Genomic DNA, 26,070 nt, shown 5'->3' on the forward strand with positions numbered 1-26,070 from the left:
TATTATTAAGAAAAAGACCAGACCATTATTTAAGTGTATCATTTTCTTTAGATTTGGCATTAAAAGAGACCTTTTAACATGTCTGAGTGAGTGCCTTTCCAATAATTAGACTTGCAAAACCCACCCTGTAGCATTTTATTAAAATTAATACCTGCTGGCAGTTTAAATAACAAAGTGAATAAAACAATTTGCATCAGGCACTCGACAGCGATGGCAGGAACATTCCCAAAGCACTCTTGCATAATCTCTTTATACTCCCTTCAAAGCCCTGTAAAAAAAAATGCAGCTTTTACAACGTGCTCCAAAGAAATTAAAATTAAGGCCACATGAGTAAGAGAGGAAGAGGCAACTCTGTGGACCTGGAAAGATTTTGATGCTCACCCAACCTCCTCTGCAGCACAAACCCAGTTAAGATGTTGCTGCCTGTGGTTGCATGGGTATGGCACAAGGAGAGAAGTGATCTCTCAAGAAGAGAGGTCCATGGCAGGTTAGGGGTTAACAAAGCAGAACAGCTACCTCAGGCCAACAGGCAGCCAGCACAGGTCTCACAGGCCTGCAGTTATGGGTGTCACCACAGCCAAGCAGTTCTGTCTGCGTTACCTTTGGTCATGCAGAGCATGTTACCACAGGCTGGTGCTGAAGTAAAAAAAGGCCTCTAAGTAGTGACAGCTTCTCAGAGGTGCTACTTCATGGCCAAATGCAGTCAGCAGGCCAGGCAGGGTGGCTGCTACCACAGGGCATGCACCACAGCAACCTGCGCTCCAGGACCACGTCCCGTTCATGAGCTCTCCATCAATGCTGGATGCCCTTCTTCGGGAGGGGAAAAGGATGGTGTGTCTGCCATCTCTGTCACCCAGCCACACCTCCATCATGTCTATGCTGAATGTTAGCCAGTCTCAGGTCAACACACAGTGGTGTGATGGTGACATACAGTGTCACCGCAGCCTGAGGAGGCTATCCGAGAAAGCAGAGGGGAATGCCAAAAGAAGGGGGATAGCAGGGTAGCATCTTGCAGCATCTCACCTGTGCAGTCTTGTGGAAGAAGAGCATTTGTTCACAGCTAACCACAGCAATCACTTTAAAAGGCAGGATTATTGAAATGATGTTGTCTATAAGCAAGCCCGTCATCTGTCATTGTCACCGGCACGGAGGAGATGCAGGCTGTACCTGACTGAAAACCTGTGTGACAGCAAAATGAACTTGGCAGGTCTCTCTCTACCCTTTGCAAGCCCTGGCACAGAAGAGCTGCTGGGAAAGGGCAGGCCAGAGGGAAGTGAACGTTATGGTGATGTGGGGTAGCACTGCTCAGCTGCCTGAGAGGACATTTTGCATACATCTTACGCCCAAAACAGGAGACTGATAATGGGGCTTGTATCTTTAAAGTCGCTCTTGGAGAAGCCTTTTCAACAGTATGGCACAAAATTTGGTGCAGGGAGTGCTGATGAAGTAAGATGGTTTAGTCAGCCTCATGGAGATAAACATGTTTTTATAGAGCAATCTGGGAATCTCTGGACAAATGAGCAATGTGGAATGATCTTCTTTTCAGCCAAGTTGCTAGGAGACATCAGTGTAGTCAATCATATAGCCATCAACTACTGCTGCTCAGGAAATTTCTTAATAAACTTTCTATACTGAAGAGTAATTCAGTGAAGCTAAAATTGCTCATGGGACCAATCATGCCAGTTTTGACAAAAACAAGCAACAAAACCTGCACTGGCAAAGCTTTTTAGCTTCCAGATGGAATTTGTGATCCAGAAAGTATAATGGGAAGGTTGGTGTCACCAGCACACAAAAACCCAAAAGGAGTAGCTCAAACTCACACCCTGTGATATCCCTTAACAGGAAAATACTGGTCTGCTTTCCAACAACCCATAAGGAGCTAATAAATAAATTATGTCTAGGGTACATATTTCAAATTCATTATACCCAGAAGCCTGCATATGCTATAGGAAATTTCAAGGTATTTTGAAATTTGAAAAAGATGAAGGCTGCTAGACTACTGTAATGTGCAAAACAGCCTAAGGCCCTGCAATGGAGGAAACTCAAGTTCACATCCTTGCTCCGGGCCTGTGGGTGAATGGCAAGGTCAGGGCAAGAACCAGCCTTCCTCATGGGCTGCGGGTCTGCTGGCAGCCCTAAGCCACTGACTGTTTTGGCATCGATACCATGATTTTGTGAACAGTTTTCAGGCTGTCAATGTTGTGCTGATGCAGAACAGTGAATTTTGAAATCTGAAAGCATTGTGCAGGACAGAAAATGCTTTTTTTAAACACTTCTGCCAATGGAGGAGATAGTAGCATTTTCACAGAGCCAGTTGCCTGTGTGGAAAGGCTGAAAGGTAATAGAGGTGGCAGAACAAATCAGCAAGAAAAGGGAAACTGAGCTACAAAAAACACTTTATAAGGCTGAAAAAAACTATTACAGAGAACATAACATCAGAAATTATTTCCAAACGTACATTTCTTCTAAAGAATCTGCACAATAAAAATACCAATTTTTATGCACTTTGAGAGCATGTGGAAGATTTTAGGGAAAATAGAAAAAGGAGGCATCATTATTCAGCACTGTTATTACACAAAATGCAAAAATCAGCAAGTTCAGAGAAAAAAAAAACAATGCCCAGAGACAGGAAAACAAAACATCTAGCTTTTTACCTTTACTAGACATATCTGGCTAAATATTCCAGACATCCTTTCATTTTGCAAAAGTTATTAAACTGTTAAAAAAAAAATATCTGGAGCTCAGACTGAGAGTAAAAATAGCTACAGGAGTGTTAATATCAATTCCTATAGTCAGTAACAACTCTGCTCCAAGCACGGCTTCAGTTGCCAGACCAGCCTGGGTTGTTCTGAGGGCGCGGGGACGTTCGGGCACGCACAGCTGGCAGAGCTGGGCTGAGCCAACACAGTGCACATGTGGAACAGCAACGGTCCCTGGAGACCACTGAGGATGTTAAAGCAACGTTTTGTTCTCAGCTGCCCCCACGTCTCAAATTTTGGGGAGCACCCACACATGGAGCACAAAATCTAAAGCGCTACAATATGCTTATTGTGGGCAAAACCCACAGTACAACCCAACGTACAACTTGAGTGGGTTGCACTCATTGTCAGGACGTTGGGTCTCTTCCCAGAGTCAGGCTTAGGTTTGGGGTCAGCACTTTTTTTGCATGGAAGGCAGTTGTTTTCACTTTAAAGCTGATATTTGCCTTCAACCTTCCGCACTGGTCAGGTGCTTTCACAGACGAATTTGCTTACTGCTCCCTACAGTACTAGCAAGTGAATGTATTAAAGAAATTATTTTACTTTCGCTAGCACTGTTGATGTTGTAGGTAAGTTGGGAACAATCCCAAACACAATTTCACACAGCTGTTGGGTGGAAAAATTACATTCAGAGATAGCAACCTGATGTTCAGAACTGCAAGCCCACAAGACTGCATGTGAAAAGGGAATACTGAGAGATAAATATCACTATTGGGAGACACAGTAGACATCAGCATCGAACTTTTTGGTTTTAATTAGAACACTGGTGAGGTGGGTAGATAAAAGAAATTCTAGTCTGACCTACTCTCATATGTGGGGTTTTCCTTAAGAGGGCAAATGTATTTTATCTTCATGCATCTGTAAGGAAAAATCCATGGTTACAATAGAACCACGAACAGAAAAGCAGACAATACAAAAATGAGAGGAAGAAATAAAAAATAACAACAATTCTAACAGTAAATAGAAATAAATGACTTGTGACAAGACAGTTTAGGAGCACCTGCTGGGGAAAATGTTTGAGCTGGTCACATTGTCCTTGCTTTTCTCTGACAGCATCACTTTCCAAAGAAAATCCTGGTGAGAAATGCTGTCTGCAGTGGTTTTAATCTTGGAAATGATCCACATGTAGTGGCAGCATTAAGACTGGAAAAGGCCAGAGGTGGTGACAGCCTGCACCTCTCCATGTGTCACAGCAAACTGCTGCTGTGTCTGGCCCCAGATGCCTCCATTCAGCCCCTTGTGTTTGTGCAGCACTGAAATACTGCATGGTGGGGGGAACCAAGCCAGCAAGGTAGAGGAACAACGAAGGAAAGGAGTCCCAGACCCTCGATACACAGACCAGCAACTTCAGTCCTTGTGTGCAGCGAGGAGTGGGTGCTGCGCTACTGCCAGCATCAATGGTTGAGTATGAAAACAAAGAAAAATCAAATTGGGAGCCTCTGACCTATGGAATTGGTCTAGGGTCTGTTCTGTAGATTTTTTGACTACTTTTTTCCATCATGCTTTAAGCTCCTCAGCTAACACTGGGCACCACACAAAGCTTCCAATTGGAAAAGGAAAGAGCAGGTCACGCTAAAAGGTTTTGATTCTTAGTTCTTGTTTTGAAGATGGGGAAAACAGCACAGTAGTTGGTGTGGTTTTATTGCATGATACAGTGAGATAGGACAGGGAAAGAGAACACATGTCCTAGTATTATTAGCAAATGTTGCAGAGAACTACATGGTAAGCAAATGCTGCATAACATTTACAAAAGAATACAGGCAAGGCCTTTCTTGCATGGACTTGTTACTTAGCATTCAATAACTCACTGCCAAATCTAAAATACAATTACTGAGATCCCATTGCAGAAAAAGAGTGTAGTTCGACTCTTTGGCAAAGCTCAAAGTTCAATTACTTTGTAGCAAATCAATCAAATATGTGTGTAGCAAGCAATGAAATAGCACAGATGTCACCTCATTGCTTTCAGCCGAATGTGGTTTTTCTTCTTTTCAAAAATAGGCAAGCAGCACTAGGAAATATTTACAAAGTTCACATTATGCAGAAGATAAAAAGTAATCTACCAGTGTGATTTACAGCAGCAGCAAATGGTGTTAAGGGCATATGAAACAACAAATAATGAACATTCATCACTAGTAACCTGATGTGATGATTTAATTTTTTATTGACACCAAGACTCATGATACGAGTTTAAAGTTGGATCCACCACGTTTCAAGAGCCAGAAGCCCTGCGCGCAGAGCAGTGATGCACTGAACCCTGTGCAAACACATTTGCCCGTGCTGATGGATGCACGGCCAGGACGCCGCACATGTACAGGCACGCTGAATGCTGCTGAACCGAACACCGAGCGTTCTCCTCAGCTGATGTCGGTCTGAGCGATGCAAATAAAAGCTGACTCAGGGGAGCCAGGGGCTATGCTCTGCACAGGACGGCTTGGAAAGTTACACGCACTTCGTTGTTCCTCTACCTTGCTGGCTTGGTTCCCCCCACCATGCAGTATTTCAGTGCTGCACAAACACAAGGGGCTGAATGGAGGCATTGGGGGCCAGACACAGCATCAGTTTGCTGTGACACATGGAGAGGTGCAGGCTGTTACCACCTTTGGCCTTTTCCAGTCTTAATGCTGCCATCACATGTGGATCATTTCCAAGATTAAAACCACTGCAGACAGCATTTCTCACCAGGATTTTCTTTGGAAGGTGATGCTGTCAGAGAAAAGCAAGGACAATGTGACCAGCTCAAAAATTTTCCCCAGCAGGTGCCTCTTTTTGCATTTTAGTTACAACCAGTACAAAACCGCACTCGTGCTCATGTAACACCACGATACGTACCTCCCGTCGGAATTCACCTCCATCGCAAACACGCTCCAGTCGTGCGGCAAGCCACTGCAATATGCCAGGGACACATTATCCCGTTTACCAGCAGCTGACTGAGAAAGGATGACACAAAGTTTGTCTTGACTGCAATGGAGATCTTTAGTTTCCAGGAGGGATCATTACATAAGGTTGTTTTTTCTTTCTTTCTTTTTTTTTCTTTTATTTCTTTGTTCACTATTAATACATCATTCCCAGAGCTGATGCAAAATGTTGCAATCCCTTTCTTTCAAATGGCTGAAGCCAACTTCGAAGTTAAGCCCTCTGACTCAAACCTTTTTTGCTGCAGCGTGCTGTTTCATTTTGTTGCAACAGAGAATAATTTCTGCTTTCTCTCTGCCTGTGACTGCTATTTAGCTGTGGCTACAACAAATGCTTTTTTAAAAAATGGAAAATTAAAAAAAAAAAAAAAAGTCACAAATCTGATTTAAAATGAGCCTGAATCTGGAAAGAACATCAAGTCTACCTGCAAACAAAATTATATTTTAATTATCAAAACAATTGATTCACTGCAACTGATTAAAGTACATATAACAATGGAAATTAAAAAATTTTATTTAGCATATCCAAAAACCAAATGTTACAAAAAATTTTCTATAAACATAGGCAAAAATGTTTAAATAGGATAATTTAATGTAAACCAAACCCCTTTAAAATATGCAATACTGTAATTAGAGGTTATTTACATCTGTGAAGACAGAACAACCTTCACTAATGCTAAGTATCATCTAAGCAAATAATTAATTTCCATAACTTCTTGAAATACCAACACTTACATTTAAGTTAGTTTTAGTAGATAAATCACCTCAGTCCTCACACAAGACGAAATTCAGTGTTATATTCAGAAGTGGGAAAGGCAATATACTGACTGTTCATGTCATCAGTCAAGACAGTACTGCATTCGGACTTGCAAAACCTTTAGGGAGGTACAATTATTAATTTATAATATTTATTGCAGGACAATGCAATTACAGGACAGGTAAAACAACTAAGTGACCTGGAAAAAAGAGCGGTGTAAAAACCCAGTACAAATTCAATTTTATTTTTCAATCAGATTAGAAAAGCCAGCCACAAACCTAAGCTCTTTTTCCACATTTCACAAAGCAGAACAAAATTATCTGTAATTTGACATTATTTCAACATGGAGAAAGCTGATCATGTCTTAGAGGAAATGCATTTGGATAATTGTCCCACACAAGTTTTGTTAAATTATGAAATTTATTCACCAAGATATAAGTTTATATCCCACAATAGCTTTCACGCTCATGTACATGGAAAAGGCACAGCCCAATAAATTCAACTCACAGATCATTTCAGATATTTGGTTGTGGCTTTTTTGGAAAGACAAGCATCATTTTTGCATTGCACACAAAAGTATCTAGAGAATACAGAAACCTATTTAACTTAGGAGCCCAGAAACATAAAGCTGTTAGAAGTAGTAGTGGAATATAGAGTAAAAAACAAAACAAAGAAAAAACCAGACACCAGCTTATCTCTAAACTGTGCTGCCCATGTTCAGGGGATGACGACAGCTGCTGAATGACCTAATGTGAAATGGGTGATCTCCATTTATTTTCTACAGGAAAGCCTTATAACCATATATAACAATACAAAAAAAAAGTTACTGCTAAAACTACTACTACTGTGCTAGCAGGCACAGGAGATGCCAATATGGCATGGACATATTGAAATACCAGCTCTTTTTTGAGGTGGTTCCTTCATGTTGAGGTGAGGCACTTTGTTTTGGTAATATCTGCCTAAAGCAGTATTATTAAGTGTTGCTCAGTATAAAAGAGCTTTGACTTCTACAAGTGGTGATTCAGGACACACAAGAGCTAAAACCACTTCAACCACTTCAGACAGTCCAAAAGCAAGACACAAGCAATTCTTACTACAAGTGTCCAAAACATATTGTATTTATCTGCCCAATATCTATTCTAAATAATAAAGATAAACAAGAGTTATCTTTTTGACAACAGTTTGGTCTGGAGTTCATCCATTAACTCTAACACAACTTGCCTCAGCAACTAAACATCCCAGTAGACAACCTTAAGCAGCCTACTCCTTGCCAAAAATTAGACCACAAAATTCATCATAAACTTCTTACTTCATTTGTCAATACATTATATCAAATTCTTACACAAGTGTGCAAACACACACTCATTTATGACCGTACATTTCTTTTCAGCAGCTTTCTGTAAAATCCCTTAGGGAAAAGATGAGCCAAGGCCCCTTGAGCCGGCAGACACCAGCACACATCTCAGACATTAACAGCAATTTCAGGTGGATGGCACTGGGCATTTCATTTGGGGTCTTTGAACAACATGCAGTTGGTATTTCTGCAGTGAGAAAGCCAACACACAAGTCCTCCAGGGCTAAATACATCTCAACTGGTGCTAATTGGTGAGTAGAACACAGAATAATACTAAAGCTAATGCCACCTAATGCTACCTTGGTGTAGGGGGAAAAGAAACCTGAAATGGATATTCACAGGCTAAACTGAGCAATGAATTTTTAAATCAAGGTGGGAAAAAAAAATTGCCACACTACAGCTTGCACCAGCTTAACCGTCATCAGTGGCTAAACAGGCTGGTTGAAATTCCGTACAAATCTGTTCTAACTTGCACCAAGTCTGAGAGAAATCCACATGTCTTCAGCCCCAAAGAGTCACTCCAGACTAAAGCTTGGGGATGTGCCTGCCTTGTGTTCTCAGAAATGCAACACGGTGGGGCCTCACAGTTCTGCCCTAGACGAGGTGGGCTCTGCAGGTCACGGCTGGAAAGCACAGTGCCAGCCTGGACCCACATGCTAACAGCACCTCTTACCCCCACAAGCACCTCTAACCCAGGAGCTGTGAAGAAAAGGCTCGTGTAACTGGGAATTCAGTGTGCTTTAAGAATTCATGTCACGGATAAAAGCACTATATTGTTCTTACAAACAATGAAAAAAGTAAGTAGTTTTATTTCAATATAACATATTGTTAACTTTTGCGACAGAAGCACCTTGTTGGAATGGAGAAGCAATAAATACATTTCTTGTTGAAAAAAAGGCGTCTATATTCTCTGCAAAGGACTTCCATAGCCCCCAATACAAGGTGCACACACGGTACATATAAGTATGCAAGATGAAAAAGAATGTCAGGATTTGAGTAAGGGGTTTTTATTTCATAGTTGGGAAAAAAAAGTCACACACACTGAATGTTAGTTTCCTTTTTAAAAAGAAAAAAAGGAAAAGCACCTTTGGGCTTGTGTTTATGGGTAATATCCTGGTTCCAGTGAAGAGTATGGTAGGAAGACTATGATCAGGACTTCATCCACTCTTGAGTATCTCAGTATTTCATTATTTACCGTTGCATGAACTTTCAAGTTCTAAAGTTAACATATTATGCACACTTCTCACTTCTAGAACACACAAGTAAAAACAGTCAGGAAAACAGAGAGGAAAGGCAGAACACAGACAAAAAAAGTACACTCTTAAATTCACTAATTAGTATGTTGAATTGTCAGCTTCTGGAAATTTACAGAATTTTGAGCTGTAATAGCAAAAGCTTAAGAATACGTTTCTTCTGCTAGGACTCTGAAATTATTGCTATTGAGCCAGCATACTCTAATGAGACACTGGTTTGAACACAGAGGCATTCTGCTCTCAGCCTTCCAAGGGCCCAGGATAGGATACAGCATATAACAAAAATTCAAGTGAGAAAAAGGAACCAATCAGACAAAAGGCAATAGCAATACTGCAAAATCAGTTCCCTTCAGTGTAAAAAACTATCTAAAATGTTGCTTAAGGATTGCCTATTCCAGGCAATTCTGACAGTCTACAGTGAGAAAGGGGAGGGGAACTCCACAAATTTTGCGGGGAACGTGGGCAACGTTCAGAATGAAACAAGTGACGTGTCTCAAGGCAGAGGTACTTTTGAGAAGTATGACAGAGCACCACACTTGTACCTGCAATACACTCTCAATACAGTATCTTTTAAGACCTGCTGTAGGAGAAAAAAATCCCAAATCCAAAGAACAAGTGAATCTAAACCAAAGGTGAAGTTCATTGTAAAAGTCCATTAAATTACCGAAATGCATAATAAGCCAAGATAAAGTGCTACAAAATGATTAGTAATTTTTTGAAAGTCCATACGATTCTTCTTCCTTTACTTAGTACTGCTGACAACAGGAGTTAGTGCAATTGCAACTGCACTTGCTGAACTGGAATTCACAATGTCTTCGTATTGCGGGGGTGGATCTAAATGTTGTTCAGTTTCGCTTCTTATACTGACTTCACCAGTGGCTTCCTCATATGAAGGAGGAGGATCACAGTTTGAGAACCTTGTGGAAATTGAGTCTGACCGTCCATCCATATAGCTTAGACCTCCTGGAGAGAGCCCACTGACTTCATACATTTCGTCCTGTGGGGAATGAACAATGCTGAGAGGCGGCGGAACGGGACCTCTGCCATCAGCCACAGCACCATCACCCATCGCTTCGTGGGCTCCCCTATGCATGTACACGGACTGTCTACGCATTTTCTTTTTAAATAGGCATCTCCATATGACAAAAATGACAATGAGGATAATAAAAAGGCCAATGATTAATGGAAATGCAAGGTAAAATGAATACCAGTTATGTCCTGTGTTACTTTCTCCCTGAAGTCCATTTTTGTAGACTTTCCAGAACTCCTTCTAGAAGAGCAAGACAGGATAAGTCAGAAACTATAACACAGTCAAAAAAAAAAATCACATCAAATCGTTTTAAATGAATGAGGAAAAAAAAAAGCATTTCAAATACTGATGATTAAAATAAGAACTGGTATGGATAAGCACACACAATCGACTTTCAAATTTTCTTCTGATGTGGTTAGTGATACAAAAGGGTGTCTCTTTTTTCTAGCCCAATTCCTCACTGCTTTTAAGATTCCTGTACCTGCATTTAATATTTACAAACCTGCAGCACAGACAGGAGTAGGTAAGAAATCTAATCAGCATGCCTGTCAGCTACTTGGTGGATCAAAATTTTCAGCATCACTCAAAGTAAATTTTAGGGTTTTGTTTGTTTTAAAATTATAATAACTTAGTAATACAATTTGACAGGGAAATACTGTTTTGGAATGACATACCATTTTGGCAAAGCACAACTATGTTTTACTGTCATCTCCTAATTTAGACTTCTCCCACCCTTTGGCTCATATAGAAATTGTTGTCAGCTTATTTTGAGTTGATTCAGATCCTCTGTTTATAGCTAAAAATTGCTTCAGCAGTATAAGACTATTACACAGCTTATTATATTCTATAAATTTTGACAATACAGCTACAGATAAATGGAACAGAAAGTGAAAAGTGAAAATATGAGCAAGGGAAAACAAAGATGAAGGTGGACACCAGTACTTGAAAGTATTCTTTGCTAAATTAATATGCACAAGCAGGAGTACAAAGATCATGTCATCATTCAATTTTCTCTGCGGTGAATGCTATGAAAAGCTAGTACAAAGAAAAGCACACCCTGCCTCAAAAAAGTGGTCATCCTCACCTTTAAGGTCTTTCCTACTAAGAAACACTTCTATTGTGTTTTATAGCTATGTATAACTTAAGTAAAAAATATGACAAAAACATTCCAAATCCATGCCAGAAACTCTAAATTCTTTAATTTCCTTTAAAAATACGGAGATCTGACCCACTCATATTCACACCATCATCTATTTTAAATGACAACATGCATCTCACATGCAAGTATTTATAAAATACCGACCAAGTAAAATTGATACAGTCATTGCACTGTTATTAGTAAGTTATCTATTCAGGTTTCAGACTGACTTTGTGTACACACAAGGCAGATCCACAAATTTTCCCAGTTCAGAATTGCTGCCACATGATCAGCATTAAACAGATAGAGCCACCAAACGGATCTCAGAGGTAGCTTGAGTCCAGAAGCACCACAGCCCCTCTAATGTGGAGGCTAAGCTTGCCCTGTGCAAAGCCAGGACCAGGACACCACAGGCAAAGCACATGTTCACAACACTCTGGATCAGAATTTACTAAGGTTAAGAGCAATGCAATGTGCACGAAACAACTGGCTATGATGTAGTTGTTGTAGTGGTGGTTTGTTTTTTTTTTTTTAAAAAATGATCAATGCAGTTGTTTTTATCTCTATACTTACTGCAAGTTAAAAAACAAACAAACAAACAAAAAGAAGTCTGTCTTAATTCCTATGGCAAACCGGGATCAGGTGTTTTTCCTAAATTCCAAGGCTTGACACCAAAGTGGGTCACCACAGTGCCCCTTTCATGCAAACCCAGGTCCAAGTCATCTAAGCTGAGTCAGGTAGCCTTGACTTCAAACAAAGTAAGCAAGTCTTGGAAGATGCACTAACCTCTCTAGCTGCTTCTCTACAAGGGCCTTCCTTGATGCAGTTCTACAGTTCCAGATCAACTGTGCTGTCTTCAGAAAAACATTTAAGGGGAAAAACTGACACTGAAAAATTAAATGAGCTGCACAACTGAGAACTTCTGGGATCTCTGCATGATAAAAACCAAATACCCTACCTCTCCCCATCAGATCAGGAGGGTGTCAGTCTCTTTTCCCAAGTAGCAAGTGATAGGAAGAAAGGAAATGGCCTCAAGTTGCAACAGGGGAGGTTTAGATTTCATTTAGGAAACACTTCTTCCCGAAAGGGTTGTCAGGCATCTGAACAGGCTGCTCAGGGATGTGGTGGAGTCACCATCCCTGGAGAGGTTTGAAAGATGCGTAGATGAGGCTCTTAGGGGCATGGTTTATAGGTGTATGTCGCAGGGTTAGGTTAACGGCTGGACTTGATGATCTTAAAGGTCTTTTCCAACCAAAATTGTTCTAAGATTCTACGATCAGGGAATTAGGGAGATTTGTTACATATTACCTTTCCAACTGGTTTGAATACAACTACCTAGATTCTTCAGTATTCTCAACTGAAAAAGCAGAAAAAGATTCATTAGTATTAACTGCTATTATTTGTGCTGGAACCAAGCTTCCCACTTCACTGTTCTGGCGGCCTCAACAGCAGTAAAGGAATAAAATGGTACAATGTATGTTTTTCAAGGCCAAAGTTGCAAAGATTTACTTGAAAGTAATCAAATATACGGGGCAAGGCTGTGTCATTTTAAAGACTCTGTGGAGGAGAAATGTAGTTTTGATAAAAAAGAAGAAATCACACTTTTCCCTTAGCAATATATTTTGTGTTGCAGACTGCAGAGGAAATGCACCCTTTCCAATGTAAGGGCAGTAAGTTGTGACTGATATTTTAGTAATGTTTCTGTGTTACTTTAACTCAGCTCTATCTGCTGAAGAAAATGTCTCTCTACCTTTTTCGGAAAGCTGAAATACCATCATCTCTCCTTGTCACTCTGCAACATGGTAAAGCAGCAGAAAAGCTGATTTCCCAGAGTGGCAGGCAATTAGTTCTGAATGGGGTATGTGGGAAGTTGATGGTGTAGCCAGACAGGTACATAAAGAGCTTAAGGTAAAGAGTTTAAAGTGCCTTAAGGATGAAAGTAGTTTAATGCCCGCTTCCATTTGCATGCAAGGCAAAGAAAATCCCAAGACATACACACCCCTGTCAAAAATTACAGTGCTTCTCACCTAAAGCAGTCTTGCAGAGAGAGAGGAATAAAATTCAGCACACAGGTGAAAAATCCTAAGAAACACACACTTGTTCAGTCATTAAAAAAAGAGCTTTCTTTAAATTTTTCTCTTTGTGGGGGGAAAAAAGACAACAAAAACCAACCAAACCCACCAAGACCAACAACAACAAAACCGCCAAACCTACAAAAACCCACCAATGAACAACTTAATAGTGTACTAAACCCAATGTTTCTGGCTTGCATTTTTGCAAGCCAAATCTCAAAGAGAAGCACAAAGACTGTTAGTTCCAGACTAACAGAAATTACAGGAACTGCAGGAAACTAACACTCCAGGTTCGAGCTGCGCAGCTGCCAAGCAGCTCCCGGCTGTAACGTGAGGGCACAGGAGGAGGACAAGGCACCTGGTCAAAGTCAAATCATGCCAAACAAAACCATGGAGAATGGGGATGAATTTACACAGTGCAAAGACTTGTACAGACTGCTACCAAAAAAAAAAAACAAACCACCAAAGCAAAAAACAACAAAAACCCACCCCAAACACCAAGAGTGGGAAACACTGAACATCTAGGAAGTAACTGTAGAACTCATATAGAAAGTTAAAGAGTAATTTAAAAGTCGGAAAACTCACAGCACAAGCACCCCTTCTATAGTCGCTGGCCTCTTAAACCAACAACAAATAGGACTTTCTTTCTACTTGACAAAATGACTAACTCGTGATTTATGAAAAGGACACTCCAGTAATCATTTACCCTTGAGCACTGTACAGCTGGGAATACCAGGCGAATATGCCTTAAAAGGCTGAAAAGCTAAGTTAAGCAGGCCACAGAATCAGATAACTGCAATGGAAGAGACTTAGAAAACATCTAACATGTAATCCCGCCAAGAACTACTTTTCTGCTTGGGCAAATCCAGTTTGAAATAATCAAAAGGCATTCTCAAGGGCATCCTACACAAAGACAGTTACAGCCAATTTGCCAGAATTTTGTTTCCCTTTTATTTCTAATACTTCTCAGAACAGAGTCAGCATCAGTCAACTGGATCTGAATACTGAATCAAATAAGGGATTCACATGAAAGTTAAAGAGACTTGCACCCTGCTGAGAATTTCAGCCTTTCAGGCCTTTACTGCATTTGGCAGCATTGTCAGCCTCAAATTATTCTTGGGCAACTGTCTGACTTGTTTTAAAGGTGGACTAGTAATATGCCAGTCAGAAGACTGCTTGGTATTCTGTAGGTAGAGGACATGAACAAAGCATTAATAGGAAGTGAGTGTACCTGCTACACTGTTTTCTTCTGTCTGCCCTCAGTTTCAGGTGTCAGGAAAAGATTCACCTCTTCTCTTCTGGGTATTTATCCAGCATCCATAATTAGACACAGACTGATGCAAGAAGTCTTATTTGATGACATCATTTTAGATCTGGTGCTGACAAGCTCTGAGCTGCTTGCTAAGCTTTTCAGTGGTTTGTTTTGCTAGAATAGAGCTATACAGATAACCTTGCACTCTCTGTAATATTTAAAATTTGCAGGAAATTTGAAATGAAAATAAAGATCTGTGACTTATAGCTTTTAAGGTCTTCATGCAGTATAATTAAAAAAAATAGTTAATGGAAATAAAATTAATATCAGTGCTCTAATCACACCCAGATACTTTGCACAGTAACCTTTAAACAAATCTTTGAGTCTCCCAACAACCTTTGACAACTGACCACATGTAGTGCTGCCTGCAGGCTATACGTACTACAAATAAGCAGCTTTACCAGATCAGACCTAGGGTTCACCTAATCTGTTACCTTCTCTCTGACAACAATCATTAGAGACTGCTGAAAGAAGAGTTCAGCCATAAATAGGCAGTGATACTCCCCCAGCTTCCAAATATTTGTACTTCAATAATTTACTTCCATTAGCAAAAGCTGACCCCTTTTATTTAAGGGTCCCAGATTGATTTATCTTTCATTCATTTATATCATTGTTCTCTAAACCTACCTAACCTTTTAGCACCTGAGACATCCCTGTGGCAAGGCAGTTCACAGCTCTGTTATCTGTGGTGAACAGAGATACTTCTATTTGCTTTGAACTTGCACCTTCTTGTTTCCTTTGAGACCCCCTTGGCTCCCCTGTCAGAAGGATGGCAAGTAACTGATCTCAGTTCAACCTTCATGATCCTCACAGACATCGTCACGTATTCCCCAATTTAACACTTTTTCCAATCTATTGTTGTCTTTTCATATCTTGGTCCATTGTCACACTTCTCTGGTCCTCTGGTCTGTCCTCAGCCACTAATTTGCTTTTTAGGACAAAGGGAGGTCAGAGCTGTACATGGCACATTCAAGATGTGAGTGTGACATAATTACATTTTCCATTTTGATCCCTATTCCTTTCTTCGGATTCTTGGCACTCAGGTTTTTATTTTGTTTTGTTTTTGTTTGACTGCTGTACATTAAATTCAAGTCTTCATAGAGTCAAATTTAGAACTTGTTTCTGAATTCAGTTCAGAGACAATCTCATATATAATAACTATTCCCTTTTCCCCTGTGTGCATTACACTAGTCAACACTGAATTTCATATTCTATTTTATCCACAAAGTCCTGCAAATCTTCCGTGTTTGCTCTAGCCTTTACTAACATAGTATTATTCTCTTTATAATTAACTTTGTCATTTTAAATAATAATTCTGAAGCTATCAAAATTCTCGAGCCCACACAGTATTAAATGTATTCAATATTTCCGTGACAGCTATTGCATGTACACTCAGCATACATAATACTAACTTCCAAGAAAAAACTCATGCATCAAAAATAACTTGTGGGATCTGCTTCATATTGTTTTAATATAATAATTCTGAATGTTGCGCACCTCCCCAGAAGACAGCAGAAAAACAAAGAACGAAGTGGACAAGATAAAAAATATGAAGGGAGACATTACACAAAGCAAAGCTATGATGAGATAAATAAGCTACAGACCCTATTTGAATTCCAGTCTATATATTTAATTTCAGTCTATCTATACTATGAAATCACTGCATCTTTGTTACTCTCAGTGTACTGTACCATGATCCTAATCTATTGCATTAATTTCCTTCCCCTGGCATGCAGAAGTTGTGTCTTACTAAGTGGCTGTAAGGATGGATACCGCTGGGGGACAATGGACTAAACAAAGCCTAAGTAACTGAGGTTAGTCAGGCATGACCGCATATTAGCAGAGCCCGGCCCATTAGCAAGCTACCAACAACAGAATAAAGCAGCTCTGCAAAAAAGCATCTTTTCCACTGTGTCCCAAATCTCTCCACAAGGGAAATTCTATCTACCAAAACAAAATGTTCCTAAATGGGGGAAAAGAAGCCGAAGTGAGAGGTACTGTGTTTAGGATATGCTTTCTCTAGTGACTTGAACTTCCTGTGCTACTTAAGCACAAGTGATACTGTATTTGAATTTTACAGAAGTAGTGTCATTGTAAACATTATTTTTAATTACACAATGAGCTATCATTGGGAATGGCCACACCAAGCCAAGTTTGGAAGGTAAAAAACAGGTGTGTGCATGCACTTTAAAGCTTTGAAAAGGTGTGAAGAGACACTGCACATCTTTCTACTTCATTTTAATAAATCAGGAAGTTCTCATTCCAACCTTGCCCACCTCCCCAGGTATGACCTCCAATAAAAAGATGCCAAGAACTTCAAACGTTCAGTATGCCTTTACAATAATGTAGCTATTTTTTGATGCACAGCTCAGCCAGTGAAGAGTGGAATGCACCACCTGTGTAGATTCTTAAGAAATCTGCAACACCACCCATGCCACTTCATCCAGTAACCTATTGCCCTGGCAAGTACAATTTCCCTGTGCAAAACCACACAAGGGATAGAAGCTTTTTTTGAAGATAAGTTCTCCAAGTCATGTTTTCTAGCACCTGTTTTTCACTCTCAATTAATTCTCAAATTCAGCCCTAATTTCATCTAAGTCTGCCTTGAATTTAAAAAAAAAATGTTATAATTCTTGACTGTATTGCATTAAACAGGTCAGATGCCACCATCCAAAACCTGTGTGCTGTTTTTATTTGTTGGGGAGGAATCTGAGATATGCTGGGTATGATGTGCAGCTATGGCTTGCAGAGCCATTAGCCCACAAGCTTCTTTTAATTAGTGAAGCCAAGAGACTTATGCAACAATTCTGTGTGGGCAGTAACTGCTTCATTCCTATCAAGTTAATGTATCACTGCCCTTGCATAACACACACAGTAGCACTGAAACTGTTGTTCTTTCCATATTTTACATCATTGCGGCTTAACAATACTCTCTGGGATCTTGCAGATTTTAGCTTGAAGAAGGCCACTAGTCTTTCCTTATTTTTAGGCTATTAATAGTCTGAGCAATGAACACTTTGGCCAGCTACACAAGCACCTGGGATTCAAAGGTGTATTTTAAATGGAGAGCTTTTTGAGTTGCTCACTCACTTCTTGTAAACATATTCAATACACAAGTTATTCCACAAAGAATGAGATAAGTGAAGACTTGTGCCCTCTGCTTCTACATAGGCCCCATAAAAATCCCAATTCCATAACTTTTTCCAAGCAAGACAACTGCATTTGCGATATCCAGGTCAGACTTAAGTGTGTGATGACAGGAGAATCAGGCACAGGCTATTTGGGTCAATGGTGCTGCCAAACAGACAACAGTTTTGCCCATCTTTTCTCAAGCTGGGTTATTAATTCATATTCCTTCTCTTCCCAGCTGCCCATTTTTACAACACTTAATGATCTTTGAGACTTCTACGCCCTTCAAATTCAGTTTAAACGGTATTAAGGATTCAAAAGTTATTGCTGTGCGGTCTATCCATCCCCATTGTACACCTTATTTGCTTAAAGAAACAGGTGAAAAAGAAAAATCTAATGTAATGTTGGAAAAAACAAAGCATTCAGCACACTCCAAAATTTAGTATCGATACACACCACATATTCTTAAATACACACCAAAACATACCGTTTTTTCCTCATTTTCAAATGCTTCTCTTGCTTCTTCATAGCTACAGATTTCTTCTCTGCATTCATGTTCTATGTCACCTTGCTTTAATTCTTCCAAAAATGTGTTGGCTCTTGGGTATCTTTTTAACACAGAATTGGCTTTGTTCTCTGTTAAGAACACTGAATAAGAGAAGAAACAACAAAGGTCAATTTTAAAATAGATATCCAAAACCTCATGCTGAAACTGCTCAAAGAAAATGTTCTTTTGAGGCATAAAGAGCTTTTTCAAAGTCCTCCCCTTTATTTAATATGATTAAAGGGCTTTCCTAGTTTTACTCACTGTCCTAAGTAGTTGGGCCTACAATTTCAGTAGTTATTGCTCATAAATGTGATGGACCTCAATTTAGCATCACAGCCAGGTACGCTTAAACAAGACTGAAGCTGGTGCCTAAGAACGCTCAGAAGAGTCAGGCACGTGCTCAGCTCAGGCGATTTCTTAAACTGACACAGAACAAACAAATCCTGCTTGTGAACATCCAAAAACATATTTGCCGATGCCTGAGGGCATCACAGCCAGAATGTTCTGAAGTTTTTGTTATTAATATTTATGAATACTACCCAGAGTCACACACACCAGAACAGCTTGCATTTATCAAAGTTTAAGTCTGTAAGTTTTCTTAAGCAATTCTGAAGCAGACTTGTTTCCTTTACTCCAGAAATGTCAACCCTGAAATAGTGATCCTTTTGGAGGTGTGGGGGGAAGCAGCCTCCTTTCCTTTTATTTTCTTGAATCATACACAAATCCTCACCTTATTTGATGAATCAAATAAAACAACCCCAAAAGACAACCAATTTTCCAACATAGGTATTCTTAATTTGTTTTCCTTAGTTTTCTGTACAAAGAAGAGAGCTGGAAGCAACCTCTTCTGATGTTCCAGCTTTCCTTCAAACTCCCTGACCAAATGATTTTACACAGTAACATGCAGCAACTGGAATACTCCAAAACCCAGCAGACTGAACTACCCAGCAGGTACATCTGCAGTGAATAATGCAGAAATTCTCCAGATATTTCAGGTCTGGAAGAAAGAACATCATGTCACTACAACACTGTTCTTGGGCTCTCAGCACCAGCAGGAGTGGCTAATAATTCAATGCACTGCCATACTAATACACACCTATCACTTTCCTGACCTAGTCAATCATTTCTGCATTAGTTCATTTACAACTAGTGTGGGACCACTGATATGCTATGAAGACAAACTCTCACTATGTGCTGAAGGACAGAGACTGCCTGGTTTATGCAATGGCTTATCTATAATTTTATAAGAATCAGTTTTCTGGTTTTTGAGTTTCCTCTCCTCCCCTCCCAATTTCCTTAATCATCTGGTTTTGAATATTTAAAAGGGATGGCAGCAAGTCTACAAAGATGGTCACTACACTTCTGCTTTCTCATAAGACATGTGGCATTTTGCAGCAGTGAGGCTACTACCATAATTAGGCTGATCTAATTTAATTGAACTGTTTAGTCTCTGTGGCATGCTTTGCTATAAGTCATTAGACAGTCATCTTCCATTTGCAAAGGATTAAATCAAGATTTGAAGATTAAACTCAAACACCAGTCACTCCTATACTTCCAGTTGAATACATGTGGTACATACATGCACCACACAAATTACACTATACATGATGTTACCAGAGGTTCAGTGCATACAGGTCTAAAACTGCACCTATTGCAATTTTGGTTTTCTACAGCACCACAGGTGAGCACAAGGGCATCTCCTGTTGTGTAAGTTCACTGACTAAATACCACAGAAATTAATATTAAAATTATATCTTCAAAAAGGAAAGGAAAAAAAAGGATGGCTTCTTTCAATTTCCCACACAATTCCCCTTACTCCTCTCTAGGCATGAAGAAGTAAGTTTCCTTCAACATGCCTCAGTGATCACTTAAACATGATGAGATGAAGGACCTGTGCACATCAGGAAGCCATCATGCAGCTATGCACAGGGATGGACCACCAGTGCTCTCCTACTGCTCACCAGCTCCTCCTGGGGACATTCCTGAAGCAAAACAAGCTACAGCCCAGACACTCTTAAGAGCGCCTATATGTGGAGTCACCAAAAAGTAGATAAAGCGCTATAAATCGAGCTTCCCTTCCTTCCGCAGATGAAACCTAGGGAATTTCATTTCACAGCTGGAAATCATCCCTGAAAAGAGCAACAAAAGAAACTACGACAGGCTTGTACTGGTTGCAGAGGGAAAAGAAATGAAGAAAACGCAGGTAGCTGAGAATACCCTGATTTAAAGGTTCTGGCCCTCAGAAACAACATGCAAATCTTTGTTTCTCCATGCACTTTCCAATTTACCAAAGAAACAAACTAAGAACAAAGGTTTAAAAGCTAGTATGTTATGAAATATTGTGTTTGATACACATTGGGATGAGTTTTTAGGTAACAGTTTAGTTTTCCAAAGAGAGCTAAGCAGGCATTTCTGCTTCAAAATGCATTGACAAAGAACAGCAAAACATTAAAAAAATTCAATATTCAAGAATAGCAAATATATGACTATCTATAAAAAACAACTTTTTTATCTAGCAATTCCTATTCAGAAAGTGTCTCCCTTCTCTTGCAATACAGTACAGAGAATGTCTAGAGACAAAAAAAGCCCACCAAGGAAAATAAATCACACCCTATGTTCATACTGAATTTATCTGATATATAACGATCTATGATTAGTCCAGACTTGGAACAGCTTTTGACCCTGCAAGGCTGGAAAAAAATGAAGTATATGAATGTATTTGTTTGGATTTGACATTTTTAAAGCTCTGCACATTCCTAATGACTTTAAATCCTATAGAAAAATCAATACAAATGTAGCAAGAAAACAAAAAACATACACCGATCAAAGCAATCTTGATGGAGATACTGATTGAAATACAGTGATTTAATGAGAATCAGTCATTGCCTGATGAATCCTATAAAAAGAGATAATGGAACCATATTGCAGAAACTACTTTGACTTCTTAGTATTCCACGACCATCATCACATAGACATCCAGTCATAATTGCACAGGAGTGTGTAAAAAAACCGCTTTCAGTTGGATGCCCACCTAGCCAATCTACAGCGTAGCTGAATTCACTACAGCTGTTACTATGGAGCTGAAGATTATCAGGGAAGAATTGCATGTGGCAAGAATAAAGTAATGAAGCAAGATAAAACTTGTTTTTTCACTTTGTTACAGAGATTAACTAGCAAATACAAGATAAAGGAGAAAAATAAAAATTATGATTTTGGCATTATGTAAGATAGACACAGAAACAAATAAGTTTTTGTAGAATATAGATGAAGACACAGCTACCAAACTTAATGCATTTGCATACATATTTCTTCAGACATACTTATGCTCTGTGTGTAACTGTAATCCTTGGCTTTTAGCAAGTTTTATGCAGAGAGCTACAAAAACAAGCAAACAAACAAAACATTCCAAAGTCTTAGTTTCATGTGCTATCATTGAAGAAAGCAAAGAAAGTCAGATCAATCTATTATACGTTCTCTGGAAGAACCGTGTGCCATCATAATAGTGAACAGATACTGTAGCAAGGTGAAATTCAGCCAGAATCAGAAGGAGACAAGCAAGGACAGGAGAGGATAAATAAATCTCAGCCTGCCAGCTGAAGCTGTCACAGGCAAAGAAAATAGACTTCAGGTATTTAGTGACAGAAGGAACAGGGAGTAGCAGTGTGGGAAAACTATTCTGAGATACAGAGTGCTGCCAAAGCAAATCCCAGAGCATCTTCAACACCAGAACCAGCTCTACTGAGACCACCATTGAGGCTGCCTTTTTCTCACTCATAACCAACACCCAAGCAGATTAAAAAAAAACCCTAAATACTAGAAATAAACATTACATTTTAAATTTGAGGCTGCAGCTACTGATAAATTTGAATCTTTCTATAACTGATCTTAATAAAACTATTTGGTTTGCATAGGGCAGAAGGGAGAAAAATGATTCTGGCATTTACTTATAAAGCTCAAAAAGTGACTTCTGCTCCGAGAATCTGGAGTTACTGGGACAAGCTTATGGGCAGTTAAAACTAAAGTACTCCACAAATGAGTCTGTGATGGTTATTATGGTCTGCATATAATACCTCTGTCAGAACAGTATTATGATTCCAGTTCAGTTTAGTGTAGGCAAAGATCTGCATCATATGTAACACCAAAACCAATTCAATTGCAGAGGACATTTTTTGTGCAAGCTGATTGGGATTTTGAAAAGAGGACAGTTTTGGGATGTGTTAATGCCCACTTCAAAGGGAATAATAGAGAATGCATACTCATCACTAAGTTAACAAACTTACCACTATCCATGATGATTACTGTCAAGGCAGGGAACTTGCAAATATCAAGTCTGCAAACAAAAGAGGAAAACATCCTGTTTAGTCTGTGAATTATGATGAACTTGCAAAAGTTTCTCTTGATTCTCAAATATTGTTACAAATGTATCAGTACTGGAAACCCTGTGACCAACATTAATTCCTCATTTGAGTTATTCCACTACCGCATGCAGACTAATTTCAGTAGTATACGAATACTATCCAAAAAAAAGATGACTTTTGTGAAATGGTGAACATTTTAACCTTTTTCAAAACTTTCCATATTTAGAACATGCAAAAATGCTAACATGAAACAGAAGGTGTGCATAATTTTAAACAAATCTGCAACCTCTGTTTTACCAAACTGAACTTGAAAGGTATTACATCCTCCACTGCAATTACTTATACCTTATCTTAGACTTAAAATGACTCTGAAGTGATCAAGTCAACCCATTATCTTTAACCTACGGATCAGATTTTTTGAAATCACAATGAACGCAATCAAATTAATTTAGAGTCTGCTACTGATTAAAACAGGATGCCTGTATAAAGTTCAAGGGCAGAACAAGACCTGCGATTTGGCAAAGGAACTTGCAATACATGAGAGAAAACCAACCTGCCCTACAAGAACTTATGTTTAGTTCATCTTGGAAAGAGAACAGACAAGAGATGCTCTAAGTCAAGAAAGTGCCTGAAGCTCAGTGCACCCACCAAGCATAGAGCCAAGAAGAACTGCATCTGAAGGCAGGAAGAGTAGTTTGTGGGGTTCTTTTAACCTCTTTTCAGTTTCTCCAAGTCTTTGCCAGTACACAAAAAGTTAAGAAAATAAAAGCTTTCAGCAAAGTACGAGAAAGGTGAAGCTGTCTAACCAAGCTGGTAGAACACCATGAGGTAAAAGTTGTTGGTGTTTTGTTTTTTTACTAATAAATTACCTACTCTTAAAGGTTAGCATTAATTCTACTTCAAAGGCCAGGTTACACATCAACGTGTCATACCACACTAATGTCCTCACTCTCCATATAAACAAAACCTTATAAGCAAACCTCTCTGTAAAAAAGTGATAACTATGCACAAAGGGGGAAAGTCAACATTTCCAGCACAACCCGTCCAACACTGTAATTCATCATGCAAGAGCAAACTGCTGTACTTGTAACTCCTGATGAAGTTAATGGAACTCCTATAAAGACATCCCAGTCTGCTAACAAAACTGTAGGACTGGGACTACAGGACATGTAAAATGGAGGAGTAAACCGATTTTCAAGTAAGTACATCAAATAAATGTGAATAAACAACAGACACTAAAGCACTTTTAAATCTCATCACCCTAGTATTTAGCTTCTCATTACTAAGTATTATAGGGTAACAGGAGCAGAGGGTTTAACAAAGTCTTCAGAATATATATATAACCTCTTTTATTAGCCTAAATTTTTCTTAGCAGACTATGCTGTGCAAAGACAAAACCACCTTTGCCACTTGTTTCTTGAATAAAATTAGTGTCATTTTCTGTGTAGTCACACTGTTACAACCCAAATATCTGCACAGAAGAAATCTTCAAGCTCTGCCTACTGGGAATTGTGGTGGAAACATGGGGATTCAGGTGCCTCCCCCATATTATGGAGATTCTCCACCAGGAGCAGAGTGCGAGACTGCCCAGGGGCACAAGCGCTGCCTCGGCACCTGGCACAAGGTGATTGCTACGTCATGATCTTTGGGAATAAACATCAGAATAATGACATACACAGACTGGGAAAGCAGGGGAAATACGGAAGAGAAGAATAAAAACAAAAACCACCGCACAAAAGGGAAAACACCTTTTATTTTCTTCAGTGGAAATTAAAGCAAGTATATTATAAGCTAGTGACACAATAAAGATTTGCTGAATTAGCAAAAAACCCACAAATTACATTTCTCTTCACCCTTCCGACATTACAAAATACAGCTTTCCAGAGCTGCGCTACAGAAACTTCCCTTCAACAATCTACATCAGATTCTTACACCAGTTAAAAATATTTAGATCTCCCTGGAACTAATTACGTCTACTTTCCTACAAATGTGTGTTGGTTTGTGCTCCCCTGCCTTCCCTCTCCATATCTCTCCAAACCTTTTCATTTCCAAGCTCCCACAAAACATTGCTAGTGTCCAGCTACAACACTCAAATACTAACTGGGCAGGAGGCTGATAGAGGACACCAGCAATGGTCACCCTGCCACTACATGGCCATTACACTCACAGAACAGACTCGCCCACTGCGCAGGAACAACTTGGGTCTTTGCCTTCTACTTAACTGTCCCTTTCCCTAAAGGGAAGTAAGTTAATTACGTTTTGGTCCTCTACTCTCCAACAGTCGGTTCAAACTGACTAAACAGTTTAAAGCTTGTTTGAAAGAAGGGACCAAGCACAGACAAGTACATACTTTTTTTTACCTTCATAAACCAGCTAATAAAACCGAAGAAGGCTGGCAACACTACAGGAACATCTTGACTTGCTACTGACTCATTTATTCCTCTACCCGATTCTTTATTTATTTTTCTGCTTTTAAGTCTTCATGAACCTTGCTGAAAGCTAGGATGGTCCTTTGGTGTCAGAGCAATGTTTGTCATATATATATACACAAATGCAAGAACAAAAAAAATCCCATAGATAGTATATTACTAGTAACACCAACATTTATTGTTTCAGGAATCCCTCTTCCACTGTGTTCTATGTATTACCACTCACACTCTCCAAGAGGTTATACATCACCTTAGATTTGCTTCTGAAAAAAGTGACAACATGGTGGGCAGCATGGCATTGACAGCCAGGCTGTGCGTCAAATTCTGAGTTCAGTGGCAAGCTGATAAGTGATCTTTTCTGACTTCCTTCTTAGGTGTCAGTATAATGGTAAAAAATCACCACCACCAATCAAAAAAACCACAAAATAAACCAAACATAAACAACAACAAACCCCCAACCAAACAAAAATAAAAAACCCACACCAAACCAACCAAAAAGCCAACCAAACCAAAACTAAAACGACCATCCACTTTTAGTAGAAAATATGACTCAATGGGAAATACAATGTGTTCTAAAGCATTTGAAACAGCATTGGAGACATACCTGACAAGGTCTGTTCTATTTACCACCACCAAAGGCCAGTGTCTTAATGAGGACAAACATTTTGCACGACAGTTTAAGGAACTAACATTGAAGTAACAAACCAAGCTGTGCGTTTCTTTCCGCAACTAACCTAAATATTTTTTCCTCAATCCTGAAAGTGCCCAAACCTTGTATTCACTATGTATAAGCACAAAGCATAGAATATTTTATACACATTTCCAAAGCTGGTAATCATATTCTAGCAGTGCAGTGTGTCTGTTAAGTTGGGAAGCTAACTGATTTCAGCATTAAAAAATGTTGGGTCAAGACAATATATCTGCAAGATTTTGTTGCATTTGTTAAGATAACAATATTTGGTTGGCAGGTACACTTCTTCTTGGCACATTTCCTGGCTACAAGTTTGATAGAAACTTGTG

General features: G+C 39.4%; 1 protein-coding gene across 5 annotated transcripts in view; it reads right to left on the reverse strand.

The window, feature by feature from the left end:
- Window positions 1–26,070, reverse strand: part of PRRG1 (proline rich and Gla domain 1) — a 55,948-nt gene that overhangs the window by 15,741 nt on the left and 14,137 nt on the right. The window contains exons 2-5 of one of the 5 annotated variants that reach the window (XM_065070454.1): window positions 22,544–22,593; window positions 18,204–18,364; window positions 10,244–10,305; window positions 6,168–10,032 (exon numbers count right to left, since the gene is read on the reverse strand). In XM_065070454.1, the coding sequence (XP_064926526.1) occupies window positions 9,990–10,032; window positions 10,244–10,305; window positions 18,204–18,364; window positions 22,544–22,553 (276 nt within the window). In that variant the 5' untranslated portion in view covers window positions 22,554–22,593 and the 3' untranslated portion in view covers window positions 6,168–9,989. Of the gene's footprint in view, window positions 1–6,167; window positions 10,306–18,203; window positions 18,365–22,543; window positions 22,594–26,070 lie in introns of those variants that run through there. The other 4 variants (XM_065070442.1, XM_065070433.1, XR_010473985.1 and 1 more) reach the window with 4 other exon arrangements.

Source organism: Columba livia, chromosome 1 (genome assembly GCF_036013475.1).
Source record: "Columba livia isolate bColLiv1 breed racing homer chromosome 1, bColLiv1.pat.W.v2, whole genome shotgun sequence".
Lineage (NCBI taxonomy): Eukaryota > Metazoa > Chordata > Aves > Columbiformes > Columbidae > Columba > Columba livia.